This window comes from Manduca sexta, chromosome 27 (assembly GCF_014839805.1).
Source record: "Manduca sexta isolate Smith_Timp_Sample1 chromosome 27, JHU_Msex_v1.0, whole genome shotgun sequence".
In the NCBI taxonomy this organism is placed as follows: domain Eukaryota; kingdom Metazoa; phylum Arthropoda; class Insecta; order Lepidoptera; family Sphingidae; genus Manduca; species Manduca sexta.
The window spans coordinates 14,108,630-14,123,132 of NC_051141.1; the positions used below are offsets into that span (position 1 = coordinate 14,108,630).

General features: G+C 36.9%; 2 protein-coding genes and 1 long non-coding RNA gene across 4 annotated transcripts in view; all 3 read left to right on the forward strand.

Moving 5' to 3' along the window:
* Positions 1-4,393, forward strand: part of LOC119190840 — a 49,050-nt gene extending 44,657 nt beyond the window's left edge. Inside the window, exons 1-4 of one of the 2 annotated variants that reach the window (XR_005113204.1) lie at positions 1,375-1,741; positions 2,308-2,390; positions 3,872-4,065; positions 4,151-4,393. Coding sequence is in view for 1 of the 2 variants with exons in the window: in XM_037443958.1 (XP_037299855.1) it covers positions 2,308-2,390; positions 3,872-4,047 (259 nt within the window). In the remaining variant the exon portion in view is untranslated. Of the gene's footprint in view, positions 1-1,374; positions 1,742-2,307; positions 2,391-3,871; positions 4,066-4,150 lie in introns of those variants that run through there. The other variant, XM_037443958.1, reaches the window with a different exon arrangement.
* A 1,548-nt stretch (positions 4,394-5,941) lies between these two features.
* LOC119190842 lies at positions 5,942-7,099 on the forward strand. The gene is made up of 2 exons (XR_005113205.1): positions 5,942-6,409; positions 6,814-7,099. It is a non-coding gene; the product is annotated as an uncharacterized LOC119190842 (long non-coding RNA).
* A 614-nt stretch (positions 7,100-7,713) lies between these two features.
* Positions 7,714-9,880, forward strand: LOC119190841 (DNA topoisomerase 1-like). Its single transcript, XM_037443959.1, has 3 exons — positions 7,714-8,044; positions 8,736-8,796; positions 9,673-9,880. Exons 1-3 carry the CDS (start codon positions 7,837-7,839, stop codon positions 9,797-9,799), a joined length of 396 nt encoding a protein of 131 aa, XP_037299856.1. The 5' UTR covers positions 7,714-7,836; the 3' UTR covers positions 9,800-9,880.
* The last annotated feature ends 4,623 nt before the right edge of the window (positions 9,881-14,503 follow it).

Consider the following 14,503-nt stretch of genomic DNA (forward strand, 5'->3'; position numbering starts at 1 on the left):
TAGATGGCGCTTATAGTATAATAACAATAAGAAGCGGCTATACCGTGATGACGAAACGGCTTTTACGATGAACGCCCTATTTATCAAACATTGCACGCATTATATTACAAGTTACAAGTCACACAAGCATTTTTGATAAACAAAACCACACATACAACTGTAACAAGCGTTTATAGAACAAGTGGTTATCACTTATATCATCTAGTTTAACGAAGGAAACTTGTAAAACATTTTAACTAAAGGGTAATCATTGGCTTCAAAATCCACTACAATCCAAAAATAGTAAAATTTTACACACAAGCAATATAATCTTCTTTCCAGTTAATATTTTTATATTATGCACATTAATTTATTTTATGTAAGTAGTTGATGCCTAGTTTTAAACAACGTTTTTGAATATTTGTTTGTTACTTAGGTTACATGGAAATTTAAATAGGCATCGACTCCAGAAAACAAATAATATAAATAAAATACAATTTCATACAATCTACAACTCTCGTAAAATTATTTAATAAACGTAAATTGCAAGAAGTTGTAAAAAAATCTTGAACATGTACTTAACTTGTGAGCTTCTAGAATGTTTGATAAATGGAACACCAAAGGCGGAGTCCGGCCAAAGCGACATATTAACATCTATGTCAACATATCGCTTTTACCGACACCGCCTAAATAGACCGATATCATCGAACAAATATCGGCTACTAACAACTCCGACATGTGCTCCTGAGATAAAATCCTAGAACCCGAGTACCTACAGCGCCACACCCCGGGTCCAATTGTGAATCTAAACCATCAGGACCCGAAACATATTATTTTTTTACTTATATAAAAATCGGTCAAACGTTTTATGAGGAGTTCAGTGACATAGACACGTACGGTACCTACGTATGTATATATATCCTAAAATTTGAAAGTACCTCAAGAACATTTCTGCCAAAAACTTTTACTTTTTAATAATCTAAGGCTTAAAACCTGCAACACTTCAGTCATATCTGCTTTAGCATGTTCAGGTTTAACTAGAAAAAGGTTTTAACAACGTTTTACATAGCCCACCTCTCCTCAGTAAAATATACGTCAATGCCTTTCCCTAAATGTCTATATAATATAATATTAGCCCTGTATTATATACTGTCCCGCTGCTGGGGCATGAGCCTGTCCTACTGCTGAGAGGAATTAAACCTTAGTCCACCTAACTGGCCTAGTGCAGATTGGTAGACTTCACAATTCCTCAAAACAACTATGAAGAACTTCTCAGGTCTGCAGGTTTCCTGACAATATTTTCTACAAGCGATAATTCACAAAAAATACCCACATGATTTTTAGAAAGGTCAGAGTTGTGTGGTTGAGTTTTAAACCTGTGGATATCCGTCTCGGCAGTCCGTTCCACAATCAACAAGGCTATCGCCGCATTATATCCCAAAAACTCTATTACGTGTCTATTTATAAGTTTAATAATTTTAGACAACCTTTTTCTTCTGATTCATTGTTACCATGGTTACCATGCCATCATATTGACGTCTTGATTCCATATATATTATAATTCTCTTTGTCTTGATTGATAACCTAAGTCAAATTGATTGGCCGGCTGTTTTGAATATATAATATAATGGTCTAAAAATAAATAACAACAATCATGAAATTCATTTTGTTATCCACCAGACAGTACAAACATCCTGAAATACATTTTAAATGATAAAATTCCTCAAGACAGTCAAAATAATGGATGATAAAAAAGAACGTGGTAAGAATGTGTACTTTGTTTTCGTTCGTATACAATATACGAATTAATTTTGTTTTGAAATTGTAATTAACTGTATCTACGATATCTTATTAAAACGAGTCATCTTTCAAGTTCAGAACATTAAATCTAGATTTTTTTAGCTACACTTACTGATTCTGTAGCTTAGTTCGCTGACAGCGTTAGGTACTTCAACGTAGAAAAAGTTACTTGTAAGCGAACGAATTGAAAAATGGTTATCAGATATTTTTGGCTGTTTTTGTTTTGTGTCTGCTATAATACTCGACATTAGCAAAATCATCGAAGTAGAACGAATTGAGTGTGCCAAAGCATTGGCTAACGAACCGCAAATGCAAATTTTAAACGGAATATGATATTAATCGTATTTATTCAAATAAATATTTACTGCATGACGATAAGGGAAAATGAATATGATTAAGGATTAAAATGTTTCAAACACAGCTATTATGTTGGTCCAAAATCTAAGTATGATGCCCTAAGAGTACAATTATAGTTCAGACGGGTTTCAGATAAAGCGATGAATTCAATCTGAAAATTTTATTTTGCAGTTATCAAATCAGTATCAATACCTCCGCCAGTGCTCCTGATGACGAAAGTCCTGAAGCATATAAAAAAATCATTATGTTAATCGGTAAGTTTGTGGATGTAATTGGCTGTATCTACAATTTTTTTTTTAAATATTTGAGTTTGTTTAGATGTTTCTTTTTATGTATTGTTCTTTCTCTTTGAAATCGAATTCTTGGCGTGTTGTTTACAATATATTTTTTGTATCATTACTGAATCCCGGCTCATAGGCCGGGGTGCAGGATGCGGACGGGCAAAAGCCAAGTCTACAGCAAAGTAAGGTAACATGTTGTAGTGGGAAAGAAAAAGGAAACTTAACGTTGATCTATCAGAAGAAATTTTCTCACCATGCGACAAGTGTTGTGGATGACAGTTTTTTGAAGGGTGATGTATATAAATTTTGGTAGGTGGAGTGTCAGTAGGGACTAGGAGTTGTGTAGCGGTGTAGGAATCATGCCCGTGGTTGACAAAACTATTGGAACGTTTATTACTGTTTGAAGGCCACATTCCTATAACTTCGTTTTTAGTTTAATGTATTTGGAAATTTTGTCAGCTATTGCAGATTGAATGTTGAGTGTGTTCGGGATTGCTTTATCAAGTAATAAAGCAGATTTCTCGATTTTATCTGGATAAAATGAGATGAATAGAGGACGGAGGAAAGTGTGTTTCGGCCTTGAAAATATAATGAAGTCATTGTGCGAACGTAATGACTACTGTTGCTCATGATAGTAGGGTATTTCATCATTTTTTCTTATAATTATAATTTACCATCAATCATAATTATGTAATTGTCATCATTATAACCAATTATGGTAGGGAAATTCATGAAAACTAAACACTTAATGAAAATGCATTTAATTACTGCAAACGTATGGAAATATAAATTTTGGACTTAAATTCTATAATGCCTTTGCCTCAATTGATTCTAATTTCCATTGGACGAGTAGCTCCAGGCTGGTCAGTGGTTACCCATAATGCTAACTTTAATAACGTTACTCAACCGGCTCTATCGATAGAGCGTTGCAACTAAACCACAAAGCCGCTTGCACAACAAACAAACACCGTGTAATAACATGTATCGTGCCTCTTATGTAAGTAATTTCATTTTATCTAAAATAGACCTATGCGGACTATATAGATGTAATTTACATTTTGTAGAGCATAATCGCGGGTTAGGTAAGTTTTTCGAGAAACGCAGTTTTGTAGTTGAACACCGAAATAGCGGTATTACTGGTCTGTGGTTGCTTTATAAGTAAAAGCTCATGTCTAAACATGAATCATAAAATTCTGCTTTAATCATGCATCGTTATTATGAGTCGTTGAAAGCAAAATGTTATCTGTATCTGGTTAAATTACCTTCGGGTTTAACGAACTGAATAGGTCAGAACCTTGACCCACAAGCGTGATGCTAATTTGTCTAGTGGAAAAAATCTCATCTCTCCATAAAACTTACAACTAAAATATGTGCTTGCGTCAATAATATCACAATTAAAGTGATATATGGTACACAAATATCTAACCAAATCTAACTGATCTCTTTATTTACAGTGCAAACGAATATGTTGCCATTCGAGTCGTTGGAATTTCCCCAAAAATGTTTAATATGCCAAGAGCTCGACTTGACAGAGATGGTGTTTCTATGCGTCGCGTGCACTTTCATTATTTTACTTCTCATGCAGACCTGTCGCATCATATCCTACGGCTCCGAGGACGTCACATTGTAGAATGGATCAAGGCAATGAGTAAAATCGTATTTCTCTATAGTTTATTATATATGCACTTAAAGTTTTTGAAATGGTTATAAGTACTGCCTGTTATTCCCGACAGGCTGTTGTTGAATCTCGTGCAATGTTACAATGGCCATCCTGATAGTAAGTGAACATTGAAGTGACCAGAATTCTTCTGCAATATTTTTTCCACTAAACGGGTTAATAAATACGCCGTGTCAATAAAATAAATTAAACCGTAAGGAAGAATTGAATTGGGAGGGAAGAGTTTTATGAGAGTTTCGGCAATGGTGCGTAACTATTTGCCATCAACAGTCGCGGAAAATTCATTATGTCAGTTCAGTTTCTATTATAAACGCAGCCCTTGGTAATGTTTTTAAGAAAATAGAATCTTGCAAAACTGTACTAAAACGAAGGTGGGCCACGTTTATACTGTCATATATGTATAATTTTTTAAGAGAAAAAGCGGCGATAGCCTAGTGGGTGTGGAACGGACTGCGAAGACGAATGTCCGCAGGTTCAAATCCCAAGGGCACACACCTCTGACTTTTCTAAAATCATGTGTGTATTCTTTGTGAATTTATCGTTCGCTTTAACGGTGAAGGAAAACATCGTGAGGAAACCTGCACATCTGAGAAGTTCTCTATAGGAATTTCGAAGGTGTGTGAAGTCTACCAATCCGCACTAGGCCAGCGTGGTGGACTAAGGCCTAATCCCTCTCAGTAGTAGAGGAGGCCCGTGCTCAGCAGTGGGCAAGTATATAATACAGGGCTGATATTATTATATTATTATTATATGTATAATTTGGAAAGTTATATTCTCTTGTATACATGTGTTATTGTAGCAAATGTGGCTAGATGTTTTATATAAAAGTTATAAACATGTCAAAATGTACTGAATCCATAGAGTTGGCGGCGGAAACAAAGAATTACTCAATATTGCGTAACATATTATGTACTATAGTTGACGATATATCTTCGCTTCCTATATTCTTTGTTTCGTTTATTGAAATATGGACCCGAAATTACACACACGCAGACATCACGCCTTTATGGCCAAAGGGATAGGCAGAGGTACTCCCAGGACATCCACTTTTCGCCATGTGTGTTCCGTCCCATGTAATAGGAGGCGAGCTTATCGCCATGACGGGCACAAATTCCAAACTCCAGGCTGATACTGATTAGAAAAACCAAACATCACCGCCCGACCTGAATTCGAACCCGAGAGAGTAGTCACACCGCGCAACACACCTACGCCACCGAGGCAGTCAAAATTATACAAAATTAGGTTATAGATATTAATAACAATTATTGTAGTATACCTGATTACTGTAACATTAATATTTTTTTTAAGCCAGTTAGAACTTGCAATAGAAACAATACGAATAATAAACTAAATACAATAAGGTCAGGAGGCCCTACGGGAGACTACGGGGGTTTACCATTACTTTATGGCTAGATGTAATGAGACACGAGATGGTATTTGGTCTGATTTATTCTATGTACAAATGGTGTTTATATACTAATGTGGTACGTGGTGTACGTGAATTAACACTCATCCAAGCATCTACGTGATACTAAGCTGTCGATACATTCAGTCAGTTTACAGTCGTTCTAATCGAAGAATAGTTTTGACAGCCGTATATGTAAATAGGGATTTTGGCTCTCTTACCTATGCGGCTATCGAAGCTGTCCTTCGATTAGATCGCCCGTAATTGCAAAAACGGATACACACCTATAGACGGCGTTACACATTACACGGTCACCCGTAACGTCCTATTTCTATCTTTAATAAACTGCAAAACCACCAAAGCTATTAGTTTTAAAGACCTCCTAACAAAACGGCGCGCTAACCGTATTTTTCGGAACTATTTTTCGAATTTTATAATACTAGATGTCGCTCGCGGCTTCGCCATCGTGAAACCCTATAAAACACCATTCGTGTAAAAAATTACACTTAAATTCCATTTTTTTCCATGAGACAATTATCAGGATAAGAAGTAATGTGTGTTATTCCCCGACACGGTGTATTTGTATGCCAATGCCAATACAACCACCCGTTCACGAGTATGACGCATGCGCCAGCCATCGGCCTCCTCAACCATGTTACAGATACCCGTGTGTGTGTGTGTATATATTGAAATAAAAGTAATAAAAAACGAGATCACTAAAGATTAAATGAAACGCCCTCGACATTAATTATGGTAATGGAATTCCAGCTCACAGTTTTGCGTGATGATAAGATTTTCGTACACCATCACATTTATAATTAAGATAAAGTCTCTTTACAGAGTGCAATACCAACGCAATGCCGTCGGCGATAAGCATGGACAGATCTGAAGAAACAACAGATGAAAGCGGTAAGTGGCTAATTACATAAAGGATGAGCAAAAGATACTTCCTCTGATCTACGGAAGACATGTTGGAGTAACAGAGACGCGTTCCGTATGCACTCACACTGCCGCGAAACAGCCTCGAACTTGTTCTTCCGAGCCACCACCCGGTCTCGACACCTCAGTGCGCACTAAGATCATGTCTTGCGACGTGGCTCACTTGAGGACGAACCAATGACTTAACCCCTCGGGTCACTAAGGAGAAAACCTCCTTAAAAAATCCGCCAAAATCGCAATCGGTGCGCGGTGAGGGGATGCATTGCTTTAAGAAAGGTTTTTTAGCCCATATGTGAATACATCAATGATGACAATGATAACATACATGATTACGTTAATCTATGATACTAATGTACTCTTTTATTGCTTTTCAGGTAAATCTAAAAATAAAATTAAATGGAAATCTTTGGAACACAAAGGGCCAGATTCTCACCGCCATACGAAAGACTACCTGAAGGCATTAATTTCAAGTATGACGGAAAAGTGGTAAAATTATCAGAAGATGCTGAAGAAGTAGGGATTCTATGCAATGTTAGATAGAGATATTGTGAAAAAAACTTTCCAAACAAACTTCTTCAACGATTGGCGTGATGTGATGACACCAGAAGAACGAAAGTTAATTAAGGATCTTACTAAATGTGACTTTACAGAGCTTGAAAACACTTAAAAAAGAAAAAAATATAAAAAGAAAACAATACGCTTATTGTAAAATAAATGGTAGAGAACAAAAATTAAGAATTGCAATGTAGAACGACCGGGCCTGTTCTGCCCAATAAATAACAATAACCTTATGGGCAAGCTAAAAAAAGAAAACGAATAAAACCGGAAGATATTATAATCAACTGCTCAGAAGATAAAATTCCGGAACCACCACCAAGGCATACTTGGAAAAAGTAGAACATGACAATAAAAGCAGTTGGCTAGCCAAGTGGAATGATAACTTAACGGGAAAATACAAGTACATAATTCTGGATGCGAGCTCCAACATTGAACAAGAGAAAAATAGAAAATATATGAAACTGCTAGAGAACTCCATAAACACATAGCTAAAATAAGAGAAAATTATCGCGCCGACTGGACATCATCTGATCCCGAAGCATCGGACAGCGAGGAGTAGCTATGTATTTTATAGATACTCTAGCTTTCAGAGTGGGCAGTAATAATACAAATACGATAACAAGAGAAGATGAAGAGGAGAATGAAATGGATAAAGAAGACCCCGTGGGTTGCTGTAATCTAAAAGTCAAACACATTCAGTTGTGTGAGAAAAATAAAGGTTCGATTATTTTGGAAAATGTTCTGTCAGATATTGCAGAATAGTGCCTGTGGAAGAACTTGTGTATGAAAATCTTAAATCATTTACAAACAACAAAGACAAGGACGATGCATTGTTTGACATGATCGATAATAATAAGATTAATAATTATTTAAAGTCTCAAATGCCAAATTTGACTGCAAAATTTGTCCGCACATACCGCGCGTGTACTACGTTTGAAAATTATTTGAACACCAAGATTAACAGAACAGACACACTTGCGGATAAGGTGAAAGCTTTGAAGCAGGCTACTTTGGAAGTCGCAAAACTATGCAACCACAAGAATAAAGGTATATAAAGTACTTATGTAATATTATGTTCCATTTAATGAAAACTTAATATGAGGAAGTAAAAAGTACATTTAACGCCGTGGACATTGGACAGGCACACAACACCCGTGATGCAAGAATCATTGGCTTTTACATATTAGCAAATACGAATATTGATGTTCAGTATTTGCGTATACGACTATTCATTACATCACCACACACACACACGCACACGCACACTCACACACACATACACACGCACACGCACACGCACACGCACACGCACACGCACACGCACACGCACACGCACACGCACACGCACACGCACACGCACACGGTAATTGCGTATCATTGTTCTTTTGATGTTTGGTGTGGGCAGATCAATAAGAATGCGTTTTAATGTGGGACATTGGTTCGTTCTTTTTATTATCCTAAAGCGACTATATGAAACGTATGTAAACGCATTACGAATTACGGTAAATTTGAGAGTATTTATAATGTATTTTTTCTTCTAAGACTTGGTGCTGACGTCTTTGCTTAGTTATAAAGTAAGCGGGACCCTTGAGGCCCATTAAATTTTAAAATCATTTCATAAAAAAGTATTAAGAAAAACCTTTGATTACGCTATTGTTATTATCATTTATCTACCGCCAACACACCTCAAGAGCGAACAGAAACTGCATATATATGTAAAACATATTTTTTGTTTCAGATCGATTTGAAATCCAATCGTCGAAGATGAATTATATTGACCCTCGCATCGCAATCGCTTGGTATGATAATATACTCTTTAACACAATACCCATTTACACCAGCATGAATAAGGAAATGCTAAATAATGATTGCCTCGGTGGCGTAGTTGTACTGCATGCGCGGTACGGCAGCGCTCTGAGGTCCTGGGTTCGAATCCCGGGTCGGGCAATGTGATATTTGGGTTTTTCTGCTCAATATCAGCCCGGAGTCTGGAATTTGTGCCCGATATGGCGATAGGCTCGCCCCCTATCACATCATGGGACAGAACACACATGGCGAAAAGTGGGTGCCCTGGTTGCGCCTCTGCATACCCCTTCGTGGATAAAATGCGTGATGTTGTTGTTGAATAAGGAAATGTATTTCACATAGTCCGCGTACCGCTCCTATTCTTTCTAAGAGGGAGGAGGAAGGCGTTATTTTATATTATTAAGGCCTAATTAACACCGGAACATTAGAGCATGCATGCGTTCTTATCTTACCAACAGCTGGCGGGAGCAAAAAAAGGTCGCCGAATTTCATAACACCTCCACGCAAGGCCCTCGCAAGTGCAAGACTTGGCGCTCTCCTCGTAGTTACGCTTTTGTTCTTCTGATATGAAATGACTCACCGCTTAATAGATCAAAGACATTCGATATAAAACAGCACATTACATGTGTCTGATATCTATACAGTGATATTTTCTTACGAACCGGTATCCGGTGTTTTCTTGACGGAATACCCATAGGCACCTAAAATTGTAAACGTCCCAATGTGGCTCCAATAATTAATTATGGCAACTCTAAGTTACATTAATGAGGAAAAATTCGGATGTTAGAGGACCCCACAAACGGTGGACGGAATAGCTGTACCTTCGACCTTCTGTTCGTCAAATTAAAATAAGAACTTTCTGATTTCAGGTGCAAACGGAACGAAGTGCCTTTAACAAAATTCTACAGTAAAACACAACAAACTTATTTTAAATGGGCCATCGACGAGATTAACAGGGTCGGGGCATATTTTGTGTTTGCAAAATATAACATTTAACAAACCGTTTGTTATTTTCAAACATATTATACATATTATTATGTAATTTATTTTTTATTTATAATAAATCTCTGGATTTTATGCTCTGTGTTTCAATTGATTATTTTTGTCATATTCAGTGTAAGCGATATTTTGTAAAAGGTGACCAAACCATAATAATTGCTTTAACGTTACAATTGTGGCGCTATATTGCTAATGATAAATAATCCATCAGACACGCCAGGCAAGTTGTATCACACTCGCGTGCTAGACCCGAGCGTAAGTGCGGCTCCGCACACTACATGTGTTAAAATGAGCGCAACGACCACACGGCCAACACGTCGCGCGTGTTTTAAAAGATTCGCGACATTGATACCTATGTACTACGCACTAGATTTGACGTTCCGAACATTCATTGTGTTCCAGTGAATTGTACTGCAATCCGTACATCCGACTACTGTCGTTTCAATATTGACAGCTTTACTTACACTATATTTAAAGCGCTTTAGCACTGCATGTTAAAAAAGTTTGGTTAGACGACGATTGGTTTTTTAGCGCTGCAGCGAGCTTTAGTTCTAACTCCAGATTTTGAACAAATAGTTTATATAGACGTTCGTTTCTATAGAATATACGTCTATGATACGCGACAATGTCACAAAACTCGTCTTATGTTTTGCCACACTTATGTCGTGCTCATTTACGCCTGTTTTCAATAAACGCTTACAATCGTTTATTGCGATCCATCACGAAAATGGACCGATCATTAAGCGGCGGAATAGCTTGCTAGCATACGTGTTCCCTCCTTCCTACAACTCAGGGTCCTTCAAACGGAGCGTGAAAAAGCAATCAGACAGACTAGCATAAGCATGCAGACAGAGGATGTTGTTATCTTTACTGGTCGACATTTTGGGCTTCACTTACTTCATGTTGACTGGAGCGTCAAAACAATGAATAACCAGTAAGACAGCCACGGTGGTATATCGAGCACTGGAGTTTGAGCTACGCGAGTAAGTTCACACAACACGCCAAGCGTGTACCAGTCGCACTCGATTTGCGCCCATAAAACACAACTCACGTGCGTTGCAGTGAACGTGTTAAAATCAGATGCAATAAACCCTCCCCCACGTGACCATAAAGGCTGCAAACTCTTCGAAATGTCGTGATAAAACTAAAATATAAAAACCGCGATAAAATCCGAAAATTAGTTTCAGTGTAATAAAAGTTCGAAAAAATTATAATTTTTATTAACAAATTAAGCATTTTGATTGGTTGGATCAAAGATTTAGATAGGGATCGTTTATTGAAACTGCCGTTAATCTATAGGTCGATTATCTAAAGTAGAACACATTTACAAGTTGCGCGTGTGTATCTGTGAATAAACACGTTCGTCGTCATGACAACGCAACACTCACGCGTCAACAAAAAAACGATTGTGCTTTTTAGAACACACGACTGAAGTAAAACTTCTTTAGCTCCATCTATATGTATACATACGTTTCACTTATTTAACTGCCATATTTTTTTATTAATAACCCGAAAATTCACAAATATCAACTATAAAATGAATTTACCATTTTATTTACTTTCATGAAGCATCGGAATGTTTGCCGGCAAACATGAAGCTACATGACATTTACGTGTGTATTATAACCTTATATACTACATAATAAGGTGACACGCGTAATGTCATGTAGCTGTCATGTTTGCCGGCAAACATTCCGATGCTTTAAGTGTCAAAGTTTATAATGTGATCACACTTTTCGTAACGCTCGTCACGCATTCACCAACTTACAGCCCAAGTCAAGCGTGCGTAGGGGGCCGTTAAGTATTACGTAACGCAATTTTTGAAGATTTTTGAACCCCCACCCCTCCATGTAACGCGCCGTAACGTTTTCCTGTACGCCCCCCCCCCCCCCAAAGTCTCAAAACTCGAAAGTGTAACTTTTTTTGGAATATTCACAATAACTTTACGCAAAATACAAGAAAATCGCTAAAATACCTTTGTTATTGTTACAAAATAAAACAAACAATGTTACATAACTCTTGTACGAGACCTCGCTCCCGCGCCTGTTACGCATCGTAACGTTTTACAAGACCCCCGTCCCCAATTCTCGTTACGTAACACTTGAACGGCCCCTAAACCAGTTTTAATTAAAAAACAAAAAATACTTATAGCGTGATGTGCGCCCATGTTTCTGTCAGTCAACGCTCATCATTGTCGATCAAAGAACAGTACAGTTAGCTAAAGACCGGATATCAGGGCCAAATTTGTGCTCCAAGTTATTACAAATTGGTAATAAGTCGCTGTCTTTTTTGAAATGTCGTGTGACAAGATATCACAGCGTCCTTAGATATTAATATTAAAATATTTACAGAAAATATCACGATATGGAAAAATATGAAGTATTTTACATTGGTGTTTTGATATTTCACGGTAGATTGACTAACCATCACATATCCGCAAAATGTTTGTATGAAATCCGCCCAACTCTTTGACGTCGATGATTTATTTAAAATTACAATGAAACGTCTTCTAATGATATAGCATTTGGCAAAACACTTACAAAACAATCTCATAAAATATTGTACTTATGTCGAAGATGTTTTTATTACATAGATACGTTGTCCGAGCTCAATACTGGCAAGACGCAAGGAAGGTAATTGCCCGACTCGACGGCCAATGAGCGTGCAGCACTAACGCTGTTACGTAACTGTCGATGTATATATAGCCTTTTCTAACGAATGTATGCTGCATCATTTTATTCCTTCTTCGAGCTAATTTGTGATACGTACAGGTACGTGAATATAGCAAATATTGCTCCGTTTTTATGTGCCATTTTTTGTGTATGACGCGTCTATTTGTAAAACGTCATTGACATATATACAATGTTTTCACTATTTCATGGACAATATAGTGACATGACTGGGGCAATTTTTTCAGCTAATACTTTAAACTCGCAGATTTAATAGTTTTCCTATATAGGATTTTTAACCACAAAATGATATTTATCTGCGGCAAAGAGGCTTTAATATCGCTTAAAGTTACATTGAATGGGGGAAATAAACCACAAATTATCTTGTACTACAATGTTATGCCTCTTATAATTGACATTTCAAAATGTAAACATGCCTAAAACAAAAGCACCGTTTCTTAATTTTTCTACTCTGAGTTTGATTATGCATTTTTAAATTTTTTATTATTACATAATTTCGCAGAAAAAAATTAAAAACCGAAGAATGCTTGATGACGTCATATATACGGTTGAATGAAAAAGTTCCTTTGTTCACCTTACTATTTATTTTAAAAAACTAAAACACCGTCATTTGTCAATGTCAATATTATAATACTTACGTCACAACTGTCACTTTCAAAGAGAGAGAGAAACAAAACAAACTGTCACGACACTTTTTACTGCAAAGCAAAGGTCATTACGTCTTGAGCCGTATATATGAAGTCATTTGGTGCTTACATCGTTTTAGAATAACACAATATTCAAAATGAAAATCATGAATGAAATATCTGAATTTTGAAAAAAAAAATGGGTCTCATAATTTTAGATCTAGTTTCATAAATAAAAATATTTGAGTATGATGAAAAATGAAATGTTGTCAATTGCACTGTGTACACTTTACTTTATAAAGCTGCGAGCACAGTCTCGCATCTTAAACATTTGTCGCTGCCTTTCTTTGTATTATATCTCCTGCACCGTAAACACTGCCCTCCACTACTTGGTGACAGCTCCACGCGCCAACTGTCAACGTCTGACAGCTCCAAACTGACAGATGACAGTTCCAATATCTCACAGTACGCTGTCATTGCCATTTATTTTATTTAAAGGCGTCAGTTTCTGGTACAAATTAGAATTCGTATAAATTTTCGCTGAAAATTTCTTTAAACTCTCATTTTTCGCTAAAACGCATACGTCTTTTTTGATGTCCAAAATGGCGTCCATAATGGAAACATCTATATTTTCGGCGGGAGCAACACAGGCTTCGACCATAGTGAAATAGAATGGTTTCTCGAACAATGGATGGTGTTGCCATGCTTCTTCTATTAAATGAGGCAAAATCGGCCCTAAAGCCTTGCACACAAAGATATTAAAATGGTATTAACAACTAGTTGCGCGGACAATCTTTCCGCTGAATCTTTTTGGCTGCAATACAACCTGTCCTTAACACAATGACAGTAAAGCCCGGAGACCTTATTACTAACGAAATAGAGTATCGATTGCGCTGCATGATTGTATCTGAAGTTGTCGTAATGGTCGAATATTTGTTTTGTGAAATTTTCCGTTTCCTTCACCATGTAACTGTCGAAGTAATTTAATGTCAATTTTCGATGAAATTTATCTTTGTCCACATCACTGATGACGCTTAGCAGATATCTCATGATGTTCCGAACCCTTATTACTTCATTTTGACAGTCGTCTAACAGTTTTTTGCTGACGACAATTTGCGAATGCTGAGTTGCGTGACTCGCCACCCACCATCTGTAATCATTTTTTATACCATACATTATTGATTAATAATCATCCACATTTTTTTTATATTTTATACGATACGAAGAGATGTTCGACTGAAGGAGGGTCCAGAGTTCAATCCCCGGTCGTGTTGATTAACACAATTCACACTATCACTTCGAATAATGCCACTTTATTTTCAACGTGCCATTTGTATACAGAGTATTGGACTTTGGAATAAGTAAACACCAGGGGCCTATTCTCT

What these genes read in the sequence shown, in the direction of transcription:
- LOC119190841 (XM_037443959.1), top strand. Translation starts at nt 7,837, where the DNA reads ATGATCGATAATAATAAGATTAATAATTATTTAAAGTCTCAAATGCCA. An exon ending in ATGCAACCACAAGAATAAAG is followed by an intron (nt 8,045 to 8,735) that starts GTATATAAAGTA and finishes TTTTTGTTTCAG; the next exon opens with ATCGATTTGAAATCCAATCG. An exon ending in CCTCGCATCGCAATCGCTTG is followed by an intron (nt 8,797 to 9,672) that starts GTATGATAATAT and finishes TTCTGATTTCAG; the next exon opens with GTGCAAACGGAACGAAGTGC.